Source organism: Stenella coeruleoalba (genome assembly GCF_951394435.1).
Source record: "Stenella coeruleoalba genome assembly, chromosome: 20".
NCBI classification, from domain to species: Eukaryota; Metazoa; Chordata; class Mammalia; order Artiodactyla; family Delphinidae; genus Stenella; species Stenella coeruleoalba.
Window position 1 is genome coordinate 7,411,622 of NC_137166.1, and position 23,288 is coordinate 7,434,909.

At 41.4% G+C, this 23,288-nt stretch overlaps 1 protein-coding gene across 1 annotated transcript; it reads right to left on the bottom strand.

The window, feature by feature from the left end:
- Positions 1 to 5,720: 5,720 nt before the first annotated feature.
- On the bottom strand, positions 5,721 to 22,106 carry ATMIN (ATM interactor). Its single transcript, XM_079907651.1, has 4 exons — positions 21,712 to 22,106; positions 11,525 to 11,650; positions 10,741 to 10,940; positions 5,721 to 10,043 (listed from the first exon to the last, which is right to left on the bottom strand). Exons 1-4 carry the CDS (start codon positions 22,060 to 22,062, stop codon positions 8,228 to 8,230), a joined length of 2,493 nt encoding a protein of 830 aa, XP_079763777.1. The 5' UTR covers positions 22,063 to 22,106; the 3' UTR covers positions 5,721 to 8,227.
- Between the last annotated feature and the right edge of the window lie 1,182 nt (positions 22,107 to 23,288).

The following is a 23,288-nucleotide window of genomic DNA, read 5'->3' on the forward strand; positions in this document are numbered from 1 at the left end:
GGGAGAGGCCACAGCAGTGAGAGGCCCGCGTACCGCAAAAAAAAAAAAAAAAAAAAAAAAAAAAAGTCCTCAGAACTCAGCTTCCTAACTTGTGGACTCAGGGTCCTTGCTTGGGACTCCTGTTAATCCATGGGCCATCTTCATTCCCTGGCCCTTTTCCTCATCCTGTTTTGCTTGAATTTCCACTGCACCAGTCTGAACACCATTGCTCTGCAGATTTATACCATGCCGCTCATACTGATTTTGTGTCACCTTGAAGTGTTGTAGCAAAAAATGTACTTTTCCAGTTTAATCTCCCAGATCAAAACTATTGTATATCTTCCTGAACACAGTCTTAGGATAACTCCAGTGCAACAAGTAAAACTAGCTCCATCATTCTTTTTCCTAAGAGCTGAGAACTAGGATTTTTTTTTTTTTAATAGCCCAGCTTTCCCCCTGGACATTGTTGACTCTGCCCTATAAAATGAGGGGATTAATACCTAGGGTCCCTCCTAATTCTGTCATTTCAGTGCAGTTAACTTGACTGTAAATATTACCAGACACTCAAAATGTGAACAGTTCTTTTTGCTGCAGATTTGCGATCAGACCTCCTCTGGATGCTGGCTTTTGTAGTGTGAAATTTAAAAAAAATCTAAATGAATTTCAATTTGTACATTTCAAAAGTTGTTTATAGTAAAAATCCTAAAGAGATTAAGAAAAAAAATTATTTTACATAAGACTATGAGAATTCAACTTTACTAACACATTCTTTATAAACAACGCATGTACTTTTTTTTTTAAGACAATTTTTTAGAGCAGTTTAAAGTTCATAGCAAAATTGAGAGGAAGGTACAGAGATTACCCATATGCCCCCTCTCCCCGCCAACAGATGCACAGCCTCCCCCAGAATCAGCATCCCCAGAGTGTGGACATTTGTTACAAATGATGAATCTACGCTGACATGTCACAATCACTTAAAGTGTTTACATCAGCGTCATTCTGGGTATTGTATGTTCTGAACACACATACTTTTTTTTGAATTTTATTTATTTTTTATATAGCAGGTTATTAGTTATCTATTTTATACTTATTAGTTATCTATTATATATATATTTTATTAGTGTATATATGTCAATCCCAATCTCCTAATTCATCCCACCACCACCCTCTGCCGCTTTCCCCCCTTGGTGTCCATACGTTTGTTCTCTACATCTGTGTCTCTATTTCTGCCCTGCAAACCGGTTCATCTGTACCATTTTTCTAGGTTCCACATATATGCGTTAATATACGATATTTGTTTTTCTCTTTCTGACTTACTTCACTCTGTATGACAGTCTCTAGATCCATCCACGTCTCTACAAATGACCCAATTTCATTCCTTTTTATGGCTGAGTAATATTCCATTGTATATATGTACCACATTTTCTTTATCCATTCATCTGTCGATGGGCATTTAGGTTGCTTCCACGACCTGCCTATTGTAAATAGTGCTGCAATGAACATTGAGGTGCATGGTGTCTTTTTGAATTATGGTTTTCTCTGGGTATATGCCCAGTAGTGGGATTGCTGGGTCATATGGTAATTCTATTTTTAGTTTTTTGAGGAACCTCCATACTGTTCTCCATAGTGGCTGTATCAATTTACATTCCCACCAACAGTGCAAGAGGGTTCCCTTTTCTCCACACCGTCTCCAGCATTTGTTGTTTGTAGATTTTCTGATGATGCCCATTCTAACTGATGTGAGGTGATACCTCATTGTAGTTTTGATTTGCATTTCTCTAAAATTAGTGATGCTGAGCAGCTTTTCATGTGCTTCTTGGCCATCTGTAGGTCCTCTTTGGAGAAATGTCTATTTAGGTCTTCTGCCCATTTTTGGATTGGGTTGTTTGTTTTTTTAATATTGAGCTGCAAGCTGTTTATATATTTTGGACATTAATCCTTTGTCCTTTGATTCATTTGCAAATATTTTCTCCCATTCTGAGGGTTGTCTTTTCATCTTGTTTATGGTTTCCTTTGCTTTGCAAAAGCTTTTAAGTTTCATTAGGTCCCATTTGTTTATTTTTGTTTTTATTTCCATTACTCTAAGAGGTGGATCAAAAAAGATCTTGCTGTGATCTATGTCAAAGAGTGTTCTTCCTATGTTTTCCTCTAAGAGTTTTATAGTGTCTGGTCTTACATTTAGGTCTCTAATCCATTATGAGTTTATTTTTGTGAACACACATACTTCTTTAATGTTCCAATGCTCAGCTGATATTGCATCCATAGCAGTGCTTACAATTCCACTCCACCAACTGGCCCTATGCCTCGGGCAGGACTTTTCAACCTTCACTGTTGGCATTCAGGAGCTGGATAATTCTTTGTGGTGGGGCTGTTTTGTGCACAGAGGGATATTGAGCAGCATCTCTGTCCCTCTACCCACTAGATGCCAATAGTCCCCTCCCAGTTGTGACAATCAAGAATGCCTTCAGACACTGCCAAGTGCCACAAGGGCAAAACCGGCCCAGGTGAGGACCAGTGCTTTAGGGAATTAGTTATCTAGAATGCCTCTGTTTGCTGCTTCCCTGACAACTTTACTTACAGAGCAAGAAGAAGCCCTGGCACAGAGGCAAAGGAAATGTGGGAGATGTCCTGCCTGCTTCATCCTGGAAAGCACAGGTGCTCTCAGTTTTGTCCTAGTCCTTCAGGGCCTTCTGGGGGCACCTGCCCGGTTTCCCTCCTGAAGGAAGCGACTCCGGGCCTGCTTTTCTCTGAGACAGTCTCTCTCAGAGTAACAGTAGGGCCCATTTAGCCAGCGCCAGGAAGAGCTGTTGGCATTCTCTTATCCTTCTTTTAGGAGAATGTACATTATTGTTTTGGCAAGGTTTTCAAGAAAATTCTAAGATGTTAAGTTGCTTTATTTACATTTAATGGCATCATTCAGAATTCTCTACTTTTCTAACCAGTACTCTCCTCAACTTCACTGCTTGTGCTAAATCACTGTGAATATTGAGAAGCAGCCAACACTACGTATGACCCTCCTCAGTAACGCTGGAAAATCTATACTTCATGTGTGTGTGTGTGTGTGTGTGTGTGTGTGTGTGTGTATATATACACATATATATATATACACACACACATGAAAATGGCTTTCTTCTCCCATTTAGCTCAAACTACAAGCCTTTCTTCCCTTTCTATCTTTTAAAATGAAACAATTTCTCGCTTACTAAAACTTGAAGACTGCTAACTTGAAAACATAGCATAAAACTAGTCTTATTTCCAACACCACAGGAGGGTTAGGACTATTCACTAAGTCTGTAAATGTGAAAGGACTCTCAGCAATTTCATTCGCTTTAAGCTCTGTATGTGAAGAAAAGTAGAAATCTAACTAATTTGAGATAAAAACCACTGGTCCTGATACTGTTCATGACTCTGTGAAGGTTTAGCTTCATGGCTATTCACCCAAATCCTCATGACTGACTTTTCTAATGTAATTCCAGGAAAATGGGCTGTCAGGGACATACCATTATGGCAGCTAATGAGAGAACTTGAAATCTGAAGGCTTACTCCTTAGACACACATCTCATTAGAGAAATGGGATTTAAATGGTTTTAAAATACACCACATCTTACCAAAAGAAAAAGAAAAAAAAACTGATACCAGCTTACAATTCATTAACAAGTACTAGAATCTCAAATATAGCTAAACAAAAACTATTACCACGAACTGAACTAAGATAATATAAACAGTTCCTAAAGCATAGTTTGCCAAAGTTTGGATGGTTTCTCAAAAAGCATACTATAAAAATCTTAGTTTTTGAAGGCTCACTTTTTAAATAGGGAAAAGTTTTTGAAGAGCATTTTAAGGTTAGATATCCTTTTGTGATTAAGTTAATGCAGATGCATTGACTCCTGCCAAATTTTTACTGCAGCACGAGCTACGATTTCTGAAGTCACTAAATTTCTCGTTACAGCACAGGAAAAGGAAGATAAAGTAGGAAAGGGATCAGTTTCAAATTCAGTCCTAAGCAGCAACAATGTTTGACATGCAATCATAAAACCAAATATTTCACCTAGGACATGGAAAAAGCACTAGATCACCAGAAAGCAAAGAGTAAAAAGCTGCAAGCAAAAGCAATAAGAAGATGCCAAACTTGGAACAAGGTCTTATTGACACATAATATGCTAATCAGCTCACTCCTTTAGGCCAAAAAAAAAAAAAAAAAAGTCTTTGTTCACATAGGTAACATATATTTTTGAGAATAACAAAGTCACCATGTGGAGATATATTTTTTTAAACAATTTTTTATTTTCTGAAATATTTGACTATTTCACTGATAAACTAAAAAAGAATATTATTTAATTTTGTTGTTTCTTTTTTGTAGCCTTTATGACCTGTAATATTAACTTGCTTGATGGTAAAGAACCAGAAGTTAATGGAAGGGCCTTGACCACGAGTTTCTCCCATGACAACCTTCACTATTCTTGATTTTGTGGATTTAGAACAAAGTTACAAATGTGTTTTATTTTGTTAGTTATTAGTAAGGCAATATATAAATTTAGATTTTTTCTGAAGTTGAAAGAACTGAATGAATACTAGCCCTCTTTCAGTTTCAGTATTATAGACAATGCTCTTATTCATTCACGTACTCTTGACACTTGCTCCTTTCAAACATGCATACTTTTAAATTACAGTGCCCAAATGTGTTAATTTGAGGACACCAACAACCTGAGAGGCCTTTCCATTTGCTCTTTAGCCTGCTTCTCTCGATACGTAAACTAGTGTATCAGTGTGTCTGTTAATAAATACATTTCACACAATTGAGAGAACGCTTTGGATTTAAGCATTGCAAAACAATGGTATTTAGTCGACTATCTTCTTGACTATAAGAACATTAGACTAGCCGACATCTTGCTGAAAAAACTAGATTAAATTCATGCCATTTAAGCCAACAGACTGACGTGTCCTCTCCTAGTGTCGAATCTAATCTGTGGCACTTTAACACACTTCAGGTGAGAACACACACATATGTTGAGATATAAGGAAAATAAAACTGCATAATACTTGAGACTTCAAAGGCTTCATTCCTAAATGCCCCAAAGTTACATGTTCCTCCTACTCTTTATTAAAGAGCCTTCCGAAAACAAGTCTGAGAAGCATTTCTTTAAGTATACACGATAGAAAGTACTCTTCAGAGTCAATATTAATTAGATAATAAGTTTGGACTGGGAATAAGATAAGCATTCTAAAATTGAGACTATAAAGGATTACAAGAAAATATCATCCTGTCATTAAACAACTCAACTTCACAACTACCCTGACACTGATACATTTTCTTCCAATCAAAAGTAGCTGCAAACTGGGACTTCCCTGGTGGGGCAGTGGTTAAGAATCCGCCTGCCAATGCAAGGGACACGGGTTCGAGCCCTGATGTGGGAAGATCCCACGTGCCACGGAGCAGCTAAGCCCGTGTGCCACAACTATTGAGCCTGCGCTCTAGAGCCCGCAAACCACAACTACTGAAGCCCACGTGCCCAGAGCCCGTGCTCCGCAACAAGAGAAGCCACCGCAATGAGAAGCCCCCGCTCTCCGCAACTAGAGAAAGCCTACTAGCAACAACGAAGACCCAACGCAGCCAAAAAAAGTAGCTGCAAACCTTACTCTGCATCTTTCAGGTAAGTCTATAAAAATTTTCTACTTTTATTTCCCTTTATCTAAAGGGAATCAAACACACTGATTGGGCTTTCCTGCAATTAGTGACTGAGTATGAGCAAAGAACTAGTCATAGTCCTACCCTCTTAATTTTGCTCTTAAGCCAGAACCATATTACTTACAAAGATAAAAGACACCCCATTATGAAATGGTGACATTTGGATGAAAAATGAATCAGAGTAATTTCCTTTGAAATTATTTTTTCAAATTTCCTTTGAAAAAATTTTCCCAAAACTTAAATCATAGGGCAGTTTTTATCAAAATAAAAACTTTACATCAAAACAGCAGCTTTGGGAATTCCCTGGCAGTCCAGTGGTTAGGACTCTCTGCTCTCACTGCTGAGGGCCCAGGTTCAATCCCTGGTCAGGGAAGTAAGATCCCACAAGCTGCATGGCGTGGCCCAAAAAAACCAGAAGTTTTGGTAATGGAATGTCTTTTCATTTTCTACTAGGAAAATTGTTAGCATATTTTCATGAACAAAGGTAAGACAGTAATGGAAATAACTAGGCACAGTCATTTCATCGTGTGACTTTCAGACGATGATGAGTTTGTGAAAAGTTAAGGCAACGAAGTCACATTATGAGTATGCTGAAGAATTCACACAAAAGGTAGAATTCTCACTTCTCTTTAATCACTGAGTTTCAGATTTTACAAATAATCTTAGAACAATTCAGGTAACTAAGGTTTTTGGGGGAAACAGTTCTTACTTGTACATGAAGAACTATTACATGCTCCATTTTTCTGCAAATAACTCTATTGGCTGGATTAACAAACACTGTCACAGAAACACAGAATTTTTTTAAAGCCATAGATCGCTGCATATATATTTACAAAAAGCCATAACAAACATGCATTTCTCCTTATTAGGAGAACTTAAATAGATATTTGAACATTAAGGCAGTGATGATTCTAAAACATAATGAAATTCTAAGTTAAGGCTTTATGTTTGTTTTGAAACCCATATTCATAGGCAACTGTGACCAAAGCAAACTTTTATCTATCAGACTGAGTTCATCTACTCAGGATATGTTATTTATCCACTACCAATAATTCTTCTACAGGATAGGAATTAGTAGCAACACCACTGAGTTACTTTAATGAATTCTTAGTCCCCTCCTTAGGTTTTATTTTGAGGATTTAGCCTTCAGCAGCATAAGCATGTGCCACAGAAAGAACAGAGCATTTTTCTGGGTAAACTCAGAAAAATTTACAGACTGCACTGATTTTTACTTGCCTGAAAGTTGGCCAACAATCAAGAACTCAGAATCTCCTAAACACAGAAAACTCCAAAAGCATACTTAACCACACACCCATCTCAAAACACAGATGTTCTTGATTATTGAAGCACTTGGTCTTCACCTCATTTTCTTTGAAGACTGTTTGGTATTACCCTCTCTAAACAAACAAAGCAACAAAATGCAGAACACCATACTTTAGATGGATCTATTCTATAATTACTATCCTCAAGGCACAAATACTATCCTTGCTAGACCAATGTGTTTCCTCATTTAAGGAAAAAATGAGAGGTGGATGAAAAGAAGATTCACTTTAGAATAGCTGCTGATTGCACTCTTGCCCTATCAAGCTTATGCAAACTATTGAAATTTAGGGGGGAATGTCCTTTTCTCCTTATGTTATTTTTCTTTAAACATTTAGAGAGAAAAACTCAGGCTCAGCTGGTGGGTGAGCTTTGAGGAGCAGCTCTGGAGCACCGTCCTGGCCTTCTGTAGAGAGTAGGAGAGATGCTGGTAGGACACACTCCAGTCTGGGCTAACAGGCATGATTTCACAGCCCAGCGTTTCCATAGTTGGGGTGACTTACTGTCACTTAGACTGAAAGGATCACTATTTACACTAAGTGCTTGCCGCTACTTCTTTAAGCAATAATTTTACAGCAACACGTCCTGTGAGGAAAGTACTATACACTTAACGTTGGTATCAGTAAGAGTTCACGTAGAGGAGGGATGGCATTGACTATATGAAAATTGTCTCAAAAGCTAAAGACAAGTGTAGTTTTTCCTTTGTGTCTTCAAATCAGGGGAGAGTAAGATGTCAAAGCAGATGAAGCTGTTGGTGTTTAAATCTGATGGTACAGCATCAGACTTCTTTAGACATTATTGGGACACAGGAATTTCTAACAAGCACTGGCAAAAGTATTTTAGGTGCAATTTAAGTAAGTCATACTTTGACTAAAGTGTTTTGAAGGTTTGAAAAGTTTGTACCCTAGTCCTGCTGAGCTTGGCTTCAGGTGAATGGCTAGATGGGTTTTAAAGATGTGAAATACATTTTTTTTTTTAAGAAGGGAAGACTACACTGAAAGGGCAAATGTAGGCAACACAAAAACAATTCTTGTTAGATCAACATCTTATACTTTATAATACACTCACACATTTTTACACAAATTTCATGTTTACAGTACAAAGGGCAAAGAACCTCAGATAATCGAAGTAACTGTATCATCAAGTACATTCAATAGAGTTAACACTGTTGTCCCCGTTCTCCATCTTCTAAATCCAGAAGGGAACCAACTGTAAATGCCATCCCCCATGTGGATTCCACTTTCAGAAGTTGGAGACTGGGTGTAGTTCTGCACATGTCTGGGTTTCAACAGAGCTGAATTGAGATTCCATCGTGTTCCAGGCCAAATCGGCCAGAAGAAAGTCATCCATTGCTGTTTGAGTTTCATTGCTGGTGAAGAATAAGCTCCCCAAAGTTTCAAAGCCAGAATTCATGGTCTGTGTTTCTGCACTGTTCAACTGAACTTTGCTTTCTAGAGCAGGCAGGTTTTTAGCAGTGGAGATTCCTTCAGTTTGGGTCTCTGTGTCAGATGAATCAGTACTCATGGAAAAGCTGGAGTGTTTCAGAATACTTCCCAGAGGCAGATGAGGGCTACTGTCTAAAAAGAAGTTCAAGTCCGTCTGTGTCTGCGTGTCAAACATTTCAAGGGCTAAGAAGTTAGAATTTCCCCTACAACTGTAGGACTGGGCACAGGCATCTGCAAGGAAGAAGTCAGTTTGGGTCTCTATGTCCAGGGATTCCAAGACTGGCTCCGTGGTCATGGTGCTAAGCTCACTCTCTTCAGTTTGAGTCTGGATATTTGAGGCCGAAAAGAACTCTTCAATATCAAAATCAATTGCAGGATTCTGGGCTGGGCCAGATGGAAGCTGGGTGTCAGGTCCAGTATTTGTGTCAGACAAAAGACTACGATTGTCCAGTGTCTGACCAGGCAGATTACTTGATAAGATGTTTTCTATATCACTTAATAAATCTATGGTTTGGGTCTGATTATCTGTCATATTCTGTGAAGAAAGTATACTATTATTCTGTGCACTAAAGTTTATAATTGGTGCAGATTTCTCAATATCTTGATTTAAAGTTTTAGGGTGGTTCTGAGGTAACAAACCATGAGTCACAGTCTCTGCTACTAAGCTGCTGCTTATAATACTGTCTGTAGAAACACCATATGACGAATGGACACTCTCAAAAATGTCTCCACACATTACAGCTTGGTCCATCTGTACTCGATCATCGGTTGGACTTTGCATTCCACTGGTCTGAGTTTCTCTGGAGATCCCACCTGACTGGAAACTGGCATCTATAAACACATCAGTCTGAGCCGCTATAGATGAGGTTACCTTAGAACTGGGCAAAAAAGTTTGAGTATGAACACTAATGGGAAGGGAAACTTGAGAACCAAATGTCAAATCAGTTTGAGAACAAGATGACACAGAGGAATCAGGGCTAGCCCACTCTGCAGACGGTATAAAGTGTGGTATGGTATAAGACAGTTCTGTCTGTACATTGATTGAAGAAATGCTGTTCTTCTGACATGTGTTCCCTAGTTCTTGTAAAGGGTTAGATGGACTTTTACCCAAGTTCACTTGAACACCTGTGCTAACTGGCTCAACAGCAACAGGATTTACAATTTTTGAAAGAGGGAGGCTCTCCTTGAGAGAGCAAGACTCCGAATCTAGGCCGAGGATCAGGGTTCCGACGGACAAGGGCAGTAAGTGCACAGCACCGTGGGTAGAGCCCTGATGATCAACACCCAACACCACAGGCTGGGCTGAGGAGTCGGCTGTAGGCACAAATACAGGCACAGGAGAAAGCTGCATAACGGGGAGTTTAACCAAAGCCACTTTGGGCTTTGGTAAAAGCAACTTCTGAGGATACCTTGGAGGTGTTGGAAGAGTCTGCTTTCTGGCATTAGAGCTGCAAGAATCTTCAAACGAAGCCACTAGCTTTATTTCTGAAGTTTCTAGTTCTTGAGCATCTGGTCTTGGGGTTGCTTGGTTGCTCAGGGATTCAACAGTCTTACTGGACAACTTCTGGTTGTGCAGGCAGTTTTCCATTTTCCTTTTCTTACTAGGTGGATCCCTGAAAACAATGACAGAGTAAAAAGAGAAAAACAATTTTAAACTGCAGTTTTCTTCATCAACCCTGGCACTGTATCTTCACTTACAAATTCTATTTCCCACATCTACAGCAGAGGTCAGATTCAACCCAGCGAAGAGAAATCCCTTCTTTTGTAACTCGGCCTATTATCAATATATGGTAGGTAGAAGTTCAGAAACATGCAAACAGGGAAGCACACCTTTTTTTGAGTAAAGTGCTAAGTACCAGAACTCAACTTAGATCCGTAAGCATCAGGAAGCTAACAGATTATATAATGCAACTATTATCATTTCTAAAGTAGGAAGCTCTTAGTTCAATTATAAATATGACCTTTCAAATGAAGCACAGTTTCATGATAAAAAACTCTTCAATAATCTAGTATCCCTCTAACAGAAAACGCTGGAAGTTTTTGAAGAATTGAAAACCCAACAGATTTTCAGTTGGGAATAATTAAGCGATTCTCAAAAGGAGCTGGTGAAAGAATAAGGAAGAACAGTTGGGTCAAGTAGATGTGGATCATTTGCTAGTACTGCTGCCATTTCCAAAAGTTCCCTTCTTCATGTCACATCTTTTCTCCGCCATTCCTCCTTTCTCCCCACACTAATGGCTCTACAGGAAGTTTCATTTGAAAATCTTCCCACAGCTATTGGCTTTTGGGCCACCATTTTTTCCCCTTTACCTGTGTTCTGCAGGGATCTCATGGCCAGTTCGGTAGATGTGGGACTGTAATGCAGTCCTGCTGGCATAGGGACAGCCACATGTGCACTGGAAGGTCTTACCACAATCCTCTGCATGTCTTTTCAAGTCCCACTCAGTGCCATACGAATTGCTGCACTTACTACATTTATGCTTCTTTTCAGCATGCATTTTCATAAAGTGCTAGGAAGAACACAAAAGGACTAAAATGAAAAACTGCAACTGCTCAAAACATTTCAAAAACCATCAACATACCCAAATTAACAATGATTTTACATGATACAATATAGCAGTGCAAATCAAAAGAATGTAAAAGCAGGCAACTCTTCCAGTCCAGAATCATCTCTTTCCCCACTGGCTGGGTCCCTCCCTCCTCTTTAAGATAGCTGCTTCTGAAATTATTCTTTTCCCTGCAGTTTCTTAATCCCTTGGGAGAACATTTCCTTTGTGCTTTTGCTCCTCTGACCTTGAAAGCAAGCAGATTCACACAAGAGATCTGGAAGTACAATTTATCATACTTTGCTGACTTGGTCTTCTTTCCTTTCCAAATCCACTTCTGGACAACTTCCCCTCCAGAACAAGCCATGTCTCCTCCTTCACTTACACCCTACTCATTTTTTCCCCAAGTGGGAGACTTGGGTGGCTGTCCTTACAAGCAGCTTTCTGCTCAATTCTCTAGTTATGATTGGTAAGTAATTAGAATACATGAGGTTTATGACATCTGCATTTCATCCTCAGAGAAGTATACTTAAAGACAAGTAAAATACCTGTTTTACGAGAGAAAATTGAGAAAATGGTCTGTCAGGGCCTCTAGGGCATCCTTCAATTGGACAACAGTAGAATTTTGGTACAGTTTTCAAATCTTTTCTTATTGTTGGATTCACTATGCCATCCTGCAAAAGAAAAATTACTTTAAATAATTATCTTCAAAAAACCAACAGATGGGCTTCCCTGGTGGCGCAGTGGTTGAGAGTCCGCCTGTCGATGCAGGGGACACGGGTTCGTGCCCCGGTCCGGGAAGATCCCACATGCCGCCGAGTGGCTGGGCCCGTGAGCTATGGACGCTGAGCCTGCGCGTCCGGAGCACAGGCTCCGCAATGGGAGAGGCCACAACAGTGAGAGGCCCGCGTACCGAAAAAAACAAAAAACAACAACAAAAAAACCCCAACAGAACGAGCTGGGAGTGATAACAAGGAATAAGTAAAGATGTGCACAAGGGATCTTTTTAGGGTGATGAAAATGTTCTAAAATTTGGGATTGTAGTGATGGTTGCACAACTGTAAATCTACTAAAAAGTAACTGAATTATTAACTTAAAATGGGTAAATTATATCATGTGTAAACTATAGCTCAATGAATCTGTTAAAATTTTTCAAAACAAAATAAACAAAAACCAACTATATTGTTTTAAAATCTTCTATCCGTTCCTTTAGCACTCCTTCTAGACTTAAAAATCTCTGCCCTTCAAGCCAGCTTCTCTAATCGTTAAGTGGTATATTTATAGTTTCTCAGGCTCAAGACCTGGTATCATCCTTAAGTCTTCCTTTCTTTTTTATCCCAACCCCACTGAATTAGTGTGAGTCTCTGAAAAAAACCTGACTATGATCTAGTCTTCCTGATAAAGAGAACTGTGACTTTCTCTGATCACCACAATGCCCCCTAAAGTAGCTAAAGCTAGTTAACACAACTTTTATACAGTAGCGTGAATATAGGCACCATGCTCTGTTTGAAATTCAGTAATCATTATAATGGCCAGTGCTAACATAGCTTTTACTACCGTGGCAGGCATTGTTCTAAGCACTTTATATATATTAACTCATCCTAGTAATCCTTTCTTATTAAGTATGTGATTGACTTTTTGGCTGGGAATTTTAAAATAATTGGTGAGTTAATTTAGCTTAAACTGCTGTCTTGTTGCCCTTGATGAGCCCACATACCTCAGGAGTGAGAAACCTATGACCTCCAGTATAATTCTTATCTGGCAATCCCCAGCTGGCCCCAGAGGAAGGTGTGTGGATGGGGGGTTGGGGTGGGGAAGGACCTCCCCACTACGGATGGAAACAACTGGACACGTGCTCAGGCCTCAGCTACCGCTGTAGCACCTAGACGTTTTAGTCCTTAGGTGCTGTGATGGGAAAGGATTCACTACTTTTGGAACATGCCCACCTCCTCTGCTTCCATCAGTATGCATTCAGAGAAGAAACGAATAACCGTGCGGCTAGGACTCCCTCCGTTTGCTTTCCTACTGGATCTCAAGAGGAACATGTTGATCTTGTTGAGTCTGTGTCCACTCATGTAGAGGGGAAAAGAAGCTATTCTTGTTTCATTTTTAAACAACGTAATTTATCTCTCAGTGATATCAAATGTAGTCAGTTATTCCTCCATGTCTTCTACCTTGGTCCATCTTTTTATAATCCTACTGCACTACACTGTCTAGATATTCATATTCATTTGGATTATTTAAATGGTTTCCTAAATAATTTTCCTTCCTCTTCTAATGTCAGAACAAATTTGACATTCCAAAAAATTATTTGTATATATCACCAAATACTATTTTTTTAAAAAAGGCACATAAAATAAAATCCTGGGACTTCCCTAGTGGTGCAGTGGTTAGGAGTCCACCTGCCAATGCAGGGGATGCGGGTTCGAGCCCTGGTCTGGGAGGATCCCACGTGCCGCGGAGCAACTAAGCCTGTGTGCCACAGCTCCTGAGTCTGTGCTCTGGAGCCCGCGAGCCACAACTACTGAGCCTGCATGCCACAACTACTGAAGCCTGTGTGCCTAAAGCCTGTGCTCCACAACGAAAGAAGCCACCGCAATGAGAAGCCCGTGCACCGCAATGTAGGGTGGCCCCTGCTCGCTGCAGCTAGAGAAAGCCTGCGCACAGCAACAAAAGACCCAACGCAGCCAAAAAGAAAGAAAGAAAGAAAGAAAATTTATAAATAAATAAATAAAAAAAATAAAATCCCATCTCATTATGCCTCCAATCTACCATTATGACCATATCTTTTTCTGTTCCCTTTTCATACACTCCCCAGCTCAGCCTAAACACTCTTCCCACTTCCATTTCCACCTTCTACAGCCACTCTCGGATGACTGTCTCCGTTCAGGCAGAATGCAACGGTGGGAAGAGGACACGGCATGGAGAGGCCTGTGAGCCATTTCCACCACTGATTAGGCACATGACTTTAGACAGGTTATTTAATCTCTGAGCCAGTTTGCTCATTTCAAAAACAGAGAGAATAGTTAACTCTCAGGATTATCTAGTACTGGATTGCCATGGAGCCCGCTCACATTCTCAATAAATAGCACTCCCTTGTTCTGCTCACCACCCAGCTCTATTCCTTGTCTGAATTCCAAGGTAGCAGCTAACTTAACTTGTAAACTATCGTTTTCTTCTACAATTCCTGCCTCCTTAACTAAATTTCTTAAGGGCAGAAACTAATTTATACACCTCTTGGTACTGTTTTCATGCTTTAGACTGCATACTAAAGGCAGAGCACTTTTAGAAAGGCAGTCCAGTGTAGGGCAGCAGCTCTGAAATCTAGCGGCCTGTGAAAAATCACTTGAGGCGTTAAAAAAAAAATACCTGTGCCTGGTCCCAGTCCCAGGTAATGATATAATTAGTTTGGGGTGGGTTTGGTATTTGGTTTGGTATTTGGTTTAAAAATCTCCCCTGATGATCCCAGTGTATAGCCTAGCTTAAGAACCATGGTGCAGTGGTTAAACGCATGGGTTCTGGAATATGGAATTCTCTACATTGCTCCTTTCCTGTGACCTTGAAAAACTTAACTGTCTTGGTTTCCTTATTTGTGAAGTAGGCATGATAGTACAATCTACCTCAGGGTTGTTGTGAGGATTTAGTGAATAATTTAAGAGACTTAGAACAGTGCTTATCATATAATCACTCAATTAATTATTACAGCTATTAGTTATCGGCTGTGGAGATTTTTGTTGCTTCTTTTGCTTTCTGCCAACCAACTTAAGGCCAATAAGCTAATCTAAACTAGTACTTTACATTAAATACTGTCCTTGTGGCAACAGAAATAAAAGCAAAAATAAACAAATGGGACCTAATCAACCTTACAAGCTTTTGCACAGCAAAGGAAACCATAAACAAAACAAAAAGACAACCTATGGAATGGGAGAAAATATTTGCAAATGATGCGGACCAACAAGGGCTCAATCTCCAAAACATACAAACAGCTCATTCAACTCAACAACAACAAAAACAACCCAATCGAAAAATGGGCAGAAGAACTAAACAGACATTTCTCCAAAGAAGACAGATGGCCAACAGGCACATGAAAATATGCTCAACATTGCTAATTATTACAGAAATACAAATCAAAACTACAACGAGGTACCACCTCACACCAGTCAGAACGGCCATCACCAAAGTCTACAAATAACAAATGCTGGAGAGGGTGTGGAGAGAAGGGAACCCTTCTACACTGTTGGTGGGAATGTAAGTTGGTGCAGCCACAGTGGAAAACAGTATGGAGGTTCCTCAAAAAGCTAAAATTAGAGTTGCCATATGATCCAGCAATCCCACTCATGGGCATATATCCAGACAAAACTATAATTCCAAAAGATACACGCACCCCTATGTTCACAGCAGCACTGTTCACAATAGCCAAGACATGGAAACAATCTAAATGTCCATTGACAGATGAATGGATAAAGATGTGGGGGGGGGTGTGTGTGTGTGTACACACACACACAGTGGAATACTACTCAGCCATAAAAAAGAACAAAATAAGGCCATTTGCAGCAACATGGATGGAACTACAGATTATCATACTAAGTGAAGTGAGAAAGAGAAAGACAAATACCATATGATATCACTTATATGTAGAATCTAAAATATGACAAATGATTTTATCTATGAAATAGACATGGACTCACAGACATAGAGAACAGACTTGTGGTTGCCAAGGGGAGGGTGGGTAGGGGAGGGACGAATTAGGAGTTTGGGGTTAGCAGATGCAAACTATTATATAGAGAATGGAGAGACAACAAGGTCCTACTGTATAGCACAGGGAACTACATTTAATATCCTGTGATAAACCATAATGGAAAATAATATATATATATAAAGTATATATAACTGAATCACTCTGCTGTACAGCAGAAATTAACACAACATTGTAAATCAACCATACTTCAATTAAAAAAAGAAAGAAAAATCCATGGATTCATCTAAAAAAAAAAAATACTGTCCTTGTGAAAGTCTGATTGAAATGCTGCTTTTATTGAAACACTGGCCTCTGCTAGCTTTAATGACAACCAACACTGTCTCTCAATCACCAAACTCATCCCATTTACCAGTTCATCTTTTTTTAAATGAAATACTTTTAAACTCATATTATTTTCCTTCTAGTGTTATCTGCAAGAAAAAATCAAATACGGAGAGAATATTAAGAAAGCTTTAAAATTCTTTTTTTTTTTTTAAGTCTAGGACAATTAAAAAAAATTTTTTATTTATTTTGGCTGCACCGGGTCTCAGTCGCGGCATGCATGTGGGATCGAACCCCGGGCCCCCTGCATTGGGAGCATGGAGTCTTACCCACTGGACCACCAGGGAAGTCCCCATGCTTACTTCTAATACATCTTCAATTTGCTTAGCAATCCTTTTATTATCCCTTTTCAAACTCCCTATCATGTTCTCAATATACCTGTTCACTTCACTTTTTAAAATATTAATAAACTTTATTTTTTAAGAGAAATTTTATTAGATTCACAGCAAAATTGAGCACAAAGTACAGAGAGTTCCCATACACTGTAGCGCCCCCGCCCCCCCAACCCCAATACAGCCTGTTCCACTATTAACATTCCTCACCAGAGTGGTACATTTGTTACAATTGATGAAACTACACTGACACGTCATTATCACCCAAGTCCATAGATTTTATTAGAGTTCACTATTCGTGCCGCACATTCTATGGGTTTTGCCAAATGTATAATGACAGCTATCCATCGTTATAATATCATACAGAGTATATTCACTTTCCTAAAAATCCTCTGTGCTCCACCTATTCATGACACCTTTCCCCTTAAGCCCTGGTAACCACTAATCTTTTTACTGTCTCTGTAGTTTTGCTTTTTCCAGAATATCATTTAGTTGGAATCATACAGTATGTAGCCTTTTCAGATTGGCTTCTTTCATTTGGTAATATGCATGTAAGGGTCCTCCATGTCTTTTCATGGCTTGATAGCTCATTTCTTTTTAGTTCTGACTAATATTCCCCTGTCTGGATGTGCCATCGTTCATTTATCCATTTACCTGCTGAAGGACATCTTGGGTGCTTCCAAGTTTTGGCAGTTATGCTTTAAAAATGTCTCCTACCACCTCCTCGCGTTTCCTTTCTCACTGCTACCACCATTAGTTCAAGTATTCCTGACTCTCTGTTTGGACTTTGTCACTAACCTCTTAACTAATTTCTAGACCTTCAATTTCTTTTTCATTCACACTTTGCCACATTCACCTTTCTAAAATATACCTCTGATCATGACATTACCTCACTCAAACATTTTCAACGGCACCCCAACACTCCCCAAATCCAAATTCCTCTAGCCACTGGGACATCCAAAGTCCTGTACTATATAGCTTCAAACTATGCTTCTTTTCCGTCATTTCTCTGTTATATCTAATGGAATTACTTGAAATTCCCCAAACCTTTTCAAAAGGAGGAATATATTTATAACTTTGTTGCACTTGGGAATGTTTTAAAAAGAGTAAATGTTCAGTAAAAACTTGGGGCATTATACTGAATATGTTTAAGTGGCCATCTAAGTCAAAACTGTATCACACACCAGGATGAGACACTAAAGGCAGTCATATTGGACATCAACATCATCTCCTTGTTGCTGTCATTACAGGTGTGGAAACAACCCGACGCTGTTTGCTTTCCTGCTTTCTGAGGGCCAACTCCTCATTCCTCTCCATCATCACCTCTCTTCCCCAGTTCCTGACCTTCTTCCCATTCTTGTCCTTAGAAAATAAGCTCTGAGATTAGAATGGGGTAATAAGAAATGGTAATGGCACAATAAGACATGAACTGAAGTAAGAAAGTGATGTTTTTGTTCTGAAGTGCTATATACATTCTAGAATAAAACTTAGCAGACTTATTTTTTAACTGTGCCTTTTGTGTGCATAACTGAAAAAAATGACAAAAAATACTTCATGCTTTCTGTACCTTTTGGGTACCTGTTTATAAAACATTTTAAGTAAAAGAATTTGAAAAAGAACCTATGAGAGGAAATAACTGAAAACCAAGATGGACAAAACTAAACAAAGAGAAGAAAAGCAAAGCAAGAGGAAGGACCCCAATGAAGTGAGGATAAAAGGAAAGGAGTGTAAGAACTGGCACAAATTGGGAAAAAAAAAAAAAAAAGAAGAAAAGGCATTATAGCTACTCTAGCATCTCTCTGCCTTCACAGAAAAACATCCAAGAAGAAAAGTAGTTTGCTTTGTTGTTGTCTTATTGTAAATTTAAAATTAGAAGTCTTTGTACACTATGATCTATAGAGCAACTTGGAACGTTGTCTTTCCTTAAAAAAAAAAAAAAAAAAATTCCTGGCAAATCATTAAAAGCAAACCCCTGGACTGAACATAACACAAAATCCACTAAGCCATGTTTTAAAAATATGTGTTGCTGGATAAGAGGTTCTTTAAGGGGGCCCCTGTCCCCTTCACTATTTTCAAACGTGAGGGATAAAAGAATCAAGAAATGCCCATTTACTCCTACTCTTCTTTTCCCTGAATCACCAGCTTTCATTTCTCCACGGATCCCCTTGTAGGCAAGGCTGGACTAGGATATTTCCAGATTTACTTACAGGATATGGAATATAGACATATATCTTAAGAACCCACATAAAACCAAAAGGTATCATGTACCTTACACCTTACAACTCTATCTCCACTTTTATTCATCATCCTTCAGAAGGATTTGTTAATCATTAAGAAGGGAGTATTTGATTGAGGGCAGGGTATCTTCTGAAGACTAGAAATAAATAAGAAACTTACAACAAATAATGAGGACGGGAATAAAATATTATCATAGGGGCTTCCCTGGTGGTGCAGTGGTTAAGAATCCGCCTGCCAATGCAGGGGACATGGGTTCGAGCCCTGGTCCAGGAAGATCCCATATGCTGTGGAGCAACTAAGCCGTGCGCCACAACTACTGAGCCTGTGCTCTAGGGCTCACGAGCCACGATTACTGAGCCCACGAGCCAAAACTACTGAAGCCCGCGCGCCTAGAGCCCATGCTCAGCAATAAGAGAAGCCACCGCAGTGAGAAGCCCGCGCACTGCAACGAAGAGTAGCCCCCGCTCGCCGCAACTAGAGAAAGCCTGTGCGCAGCAACAAAGACCCAAAGCAGCCAAAAATAAATAAATAAAATAAATTAAAAAAATATATATTATCATAATCTAGGAGAAAAAAACCACAACAACTAGGACAGAAACTAGAATTATGTAAGTAGCCGTAACCAAGAGAACAAAGGGAAAAATTGCCATTGAATACGACGCAGATCTGCCAAGCAGATACACTCACGCTTCAGGGCCTGTAGAAGCACACTGGACTGCTAGTGGAGCCTCTGGTCCAAACGCAGCCCACCTTCAAAGCCACAGGGAGCTCTCAGTCAGCTCTTGTCCTTATTAGGCCTCCTTCTTCCCCCTCCCTCCTCCCAATACTTTGAGAACATCAAGGGTCAAGCATGATGTTTGAACTCAAGAGCCTACTACTTGGCTCCCAATTGTGCGGACAGATTCACCACACTGGGGCAACACTATACAGATAAGGCTATTTTGTCACATAGGCTACCTTCATTAAAAAAAAAGAACCCCTTTCCACCAAGACAGCAGATGTTCAGGGGCTGCATGGTTAGAAAGACGGAACAAGGCAGGAAAGTGAGCCTGTTTGACATGGAAGAAACAACGATGGTTCAGGGTGAGGTTTCTTTAATTCCTGCTGAAACAGGTCTCTCTAGTGACCCAGGAAGGAAACTCAGGAGAGTTCATTTTTCGGTTGTTCAAGATTTGCTGTTCAGAAAGCAATTTTGAGCGTACTGTGCTGTCTGCAGCCAAGAGAACTCTGAAAAAATGACTAAAACTGGAAAAATGGCTTCACACAGGTTCTAAGCAAGGGGGGATGCTGATACTCTGCCGTGCTAAGGTCCAAGTAAAGGTTTGACTGTTAAAATTTACAGTTGCCTCGAACAATTTACAGTTGTTCGAATATGCCTCGAACATATTCCTCCTTCTTAGGCCTATTATATGCTTCGGATTGGTAGCTTCAGAATTCCTGAACTTTACATATTTTAAAAACATTATTAGAAATAAACCTACTGCATACTACCAAACCCATTGTATACTAGTCCTGACAAGTAAGTGGTATCTTTGCGCTTAACAGATGCTTCACAAAGTCTGCAGAGATACACAGCCCCTGACAGCAATTCCATAGAAAAGAACAATGTAAACTGTTAAAAAGTGCTTGCGAGAGTGATGTTCAGGCCAACACAAAGAGAGTCGTGGTCAGACTGGCAGCTTCCTCTGTGCTCAGAGATGTAATGTCTGCCTTAGTTGTCTACCAGTGAGGGGAGGATACTGAAAGGTGGATGATGGCTGTTATACATGAGCTGAAGAGAACCCAGGGATTAGGCTGAAGAATTCCTGCAAATATACAGTTCATCCACTCAAGATAAAATATGGTTAAGAAAAGGAAGTGTTTAATTAAAATTCGGGATGGAGGAGAAAACAGGAGAACGAAGACCATTCCCAGAGTTACTTCACTTGTGTTGTGGAAGAAACGCAGAACTTGCAGGGAAACTGCAGCCCCACCTGCAAGGTCTTCCCCAGCCTACCTCCATGTACCTCTCCCGATCGGGCCTCCCTAATCGTCACTTCAGGACGTTGTTGCCTCTATATCCAGCTGGTGCTAGTAGGGGGCTGCCCTTCGTGGGCATCACATCTGCCCTACTAGAGACCATCACCTCAAACTTTCTGCTGTTAAATTCTTATCAGAAGCCTGATTCTAAAAACGTTTCTGAGGAAGATTTACCTGAAGGGCAGACGGGACATGCAAGAGGCCAGGTAATTTAAACTTACTCCTGAATCAATTCAGACCACCGAAAGCTACATAGTCGCAAAACTCCTTTCAGTAACGTGCTTTGGAATTATGCCCCTGTTGGCCTAGAAAGACTTGAAGAAGTGGTGCAAGTAAACTTCCCATTGTAATGACTGAGAAATCATGATTTAATAGGTCTGGGATGGGGCTGGACATCTGGATTTTTAAGAAGCTTTCCGCAGATGTGCACTGAAGGCTGAAAGTCGCCCCATTTTACGTAAGGTGGAAGGGACGTTCAGATTATTGTCCTGTTATTATATACCGTGTCCCCTCTTAAACAAGATTCACGGGAGAAATTTCCCTTAGGTCTCATCCCTGAGCAAAGGTGATGTTTACCAACACTGTGGAACATGTTGCCAAAGCTGCAGCTCCCTGCTAACAACTCGCCCGGAGGAGGAGGCAGTGTGGGTGCGGTGCAAACGGCACCGGCTTCGACCCGAGCCCGGGTTTAAAGCCCAGCACTACGCAGGTGCGTCATCGGTTTCTCTGCAGTAGAACGAAGGTGCCGTGAGAGCTCACGAGACGAACGTGAGATATGCCCGCGACGCCAAGTGCGAGGCCGGTGGTCTGGCCGGCCCGAGCCCGACAGCGCAGTGGCATGACACAGGGTTTTCCTACCGCAGCGCCTTCCTGCCTCCTAGGTCCCTCTCTCCCCGCCCGGACCCTCTCCCCGGTCTGGCCCTTTAGGGCCTCGGAAGCCCCCGCCGACGACGGCCGGACCTCGGCGCCTTCCCGTCCGCGACTCTGGCCACCCTCGGCCCCGAGCGCCCGCTTCAGGCGGTCGGTCGCGTCAGGCCCCGGGAGGCGCCGTCCGCAGCGGGCTCACCTGCAGGCGGTGGCTCTTGACCAGGTGCATGTTGAGCGCGGGACTGTTGGGCAGGATCTTGCCGCAGCCGCGCACCGTGCACAGGATGTTGGTCCGCACGGCCCGGGACAGCTCGCTCACCGACGGCTGGATGAGCTCCCGGGCCGGCGGCGCCGCACCCGCAGGCTGCTGCCTCGCTGCCGTGGGTCGCGGCCGGCTGCCCCTCAGCCGCCCAGGGGGATCCCACGGGCCGGGGGCGGCAGCGGCTCCCCTCCCGGCGGCCGGGACGGCCGCGGCGCCCAAGGCCAGAGCCGTGGGCCCCGCCGCCGCCGCCGCCGCTGCCGCCGCCACAGTCGCCTCAGAGGCCGCCATGGCTCCCGCACCTCAGCCCGGACAGCTAGGACGCCCCGCCTCCCGCCGCAGCGACTTCCGGAAGGGGGCGGGGCCTCTCGGCTCATTAGCATCCGGCGGGCCCGGGCGGCCGCGGCGTCGCGTGCGGGTGGCGGAGGGCGCGTCTGCCAGGAGCCACGACCAGATGAGGCGGGCGGGTTACAAAACGTCACAGGGGTTCCTGGGGACAGGTAGCACGTATTGGTCCCGCTGATCCATTGTTCGCCTTCCTAGAAATCTTACCTCGGGCCACAATTGGATAGAAGAAAAAGCAATGCGTTCAGGAACTTCACTTCCCAAAGATTGGAAATAACCCAAGTGTTCAACAGGAGGAGAGGCGAGAGTATGTGAATTACAACTATCTCTGTTTACTAGACACTGGGAATGCACTTTTCATTCAGTATCTCATTTTGTCCTCGAAACAGACCTAGCAGGTACGTATTATAAGTTTTCCCATATTTGAAGAGAAGTAAGTAACTAGCCCGAGATAACATACAAAAAAAAGGATTGTTATAATTGACAGAGTTAATCATTTTAGGGAGGGTAGATTTACTTTCCTGTATTTTAACTGCTGAAATTTGATTACTGTTTGGGAGACAGTGTAGCTCAGAGGAGGGTTCCAAATCCTAAGTCGGAAGAGGGACCACCAGATAGGTCATTTAAATGAGTGTAGGAGGCCAGGTGTAGTCAAAAGGGAGGGGTGAGGACTGCAGCCGAATGGGAGTTACATCCTTTGTTTAAAGGGGGCAGTGGCTACTACTCGTCTTTGGTATTGCAGGATTTATTTTTCAAGATTTTTATGTGAAAACTCCCAGCTTTTATATATTAGTAGCTCTATTTGTTTTCTATTGCTGCAATAACAAATCACCACAAACATGGTGGCCTGAAACAACACAGATTTGTTATCTTACAGTTCTGGAGGTCAGAAGTCTGAATGAGTCTACTAGGTGAAGATCAAGGTGTTGGCATGGCTGCATGTCTTCGGGAGGCTCTGTGGAAGAATCTGTTTACTTGCCTTTTCCAGCTTCTCGAAGTCATTAATGAATGGTGAGTTGAGGCTTCTTCACATCACTGATTTCTTCAGTAGTCAGGTCTCCCTCTGCTCTCTTCTATTCCTCTTCCACTTTTGAGGACCCTTGTGATCACACTGGGTCCATCCAGGACATCCGGGATAACCTCCCCAACTGCAAAGTCCTTTTGTTTTGTAA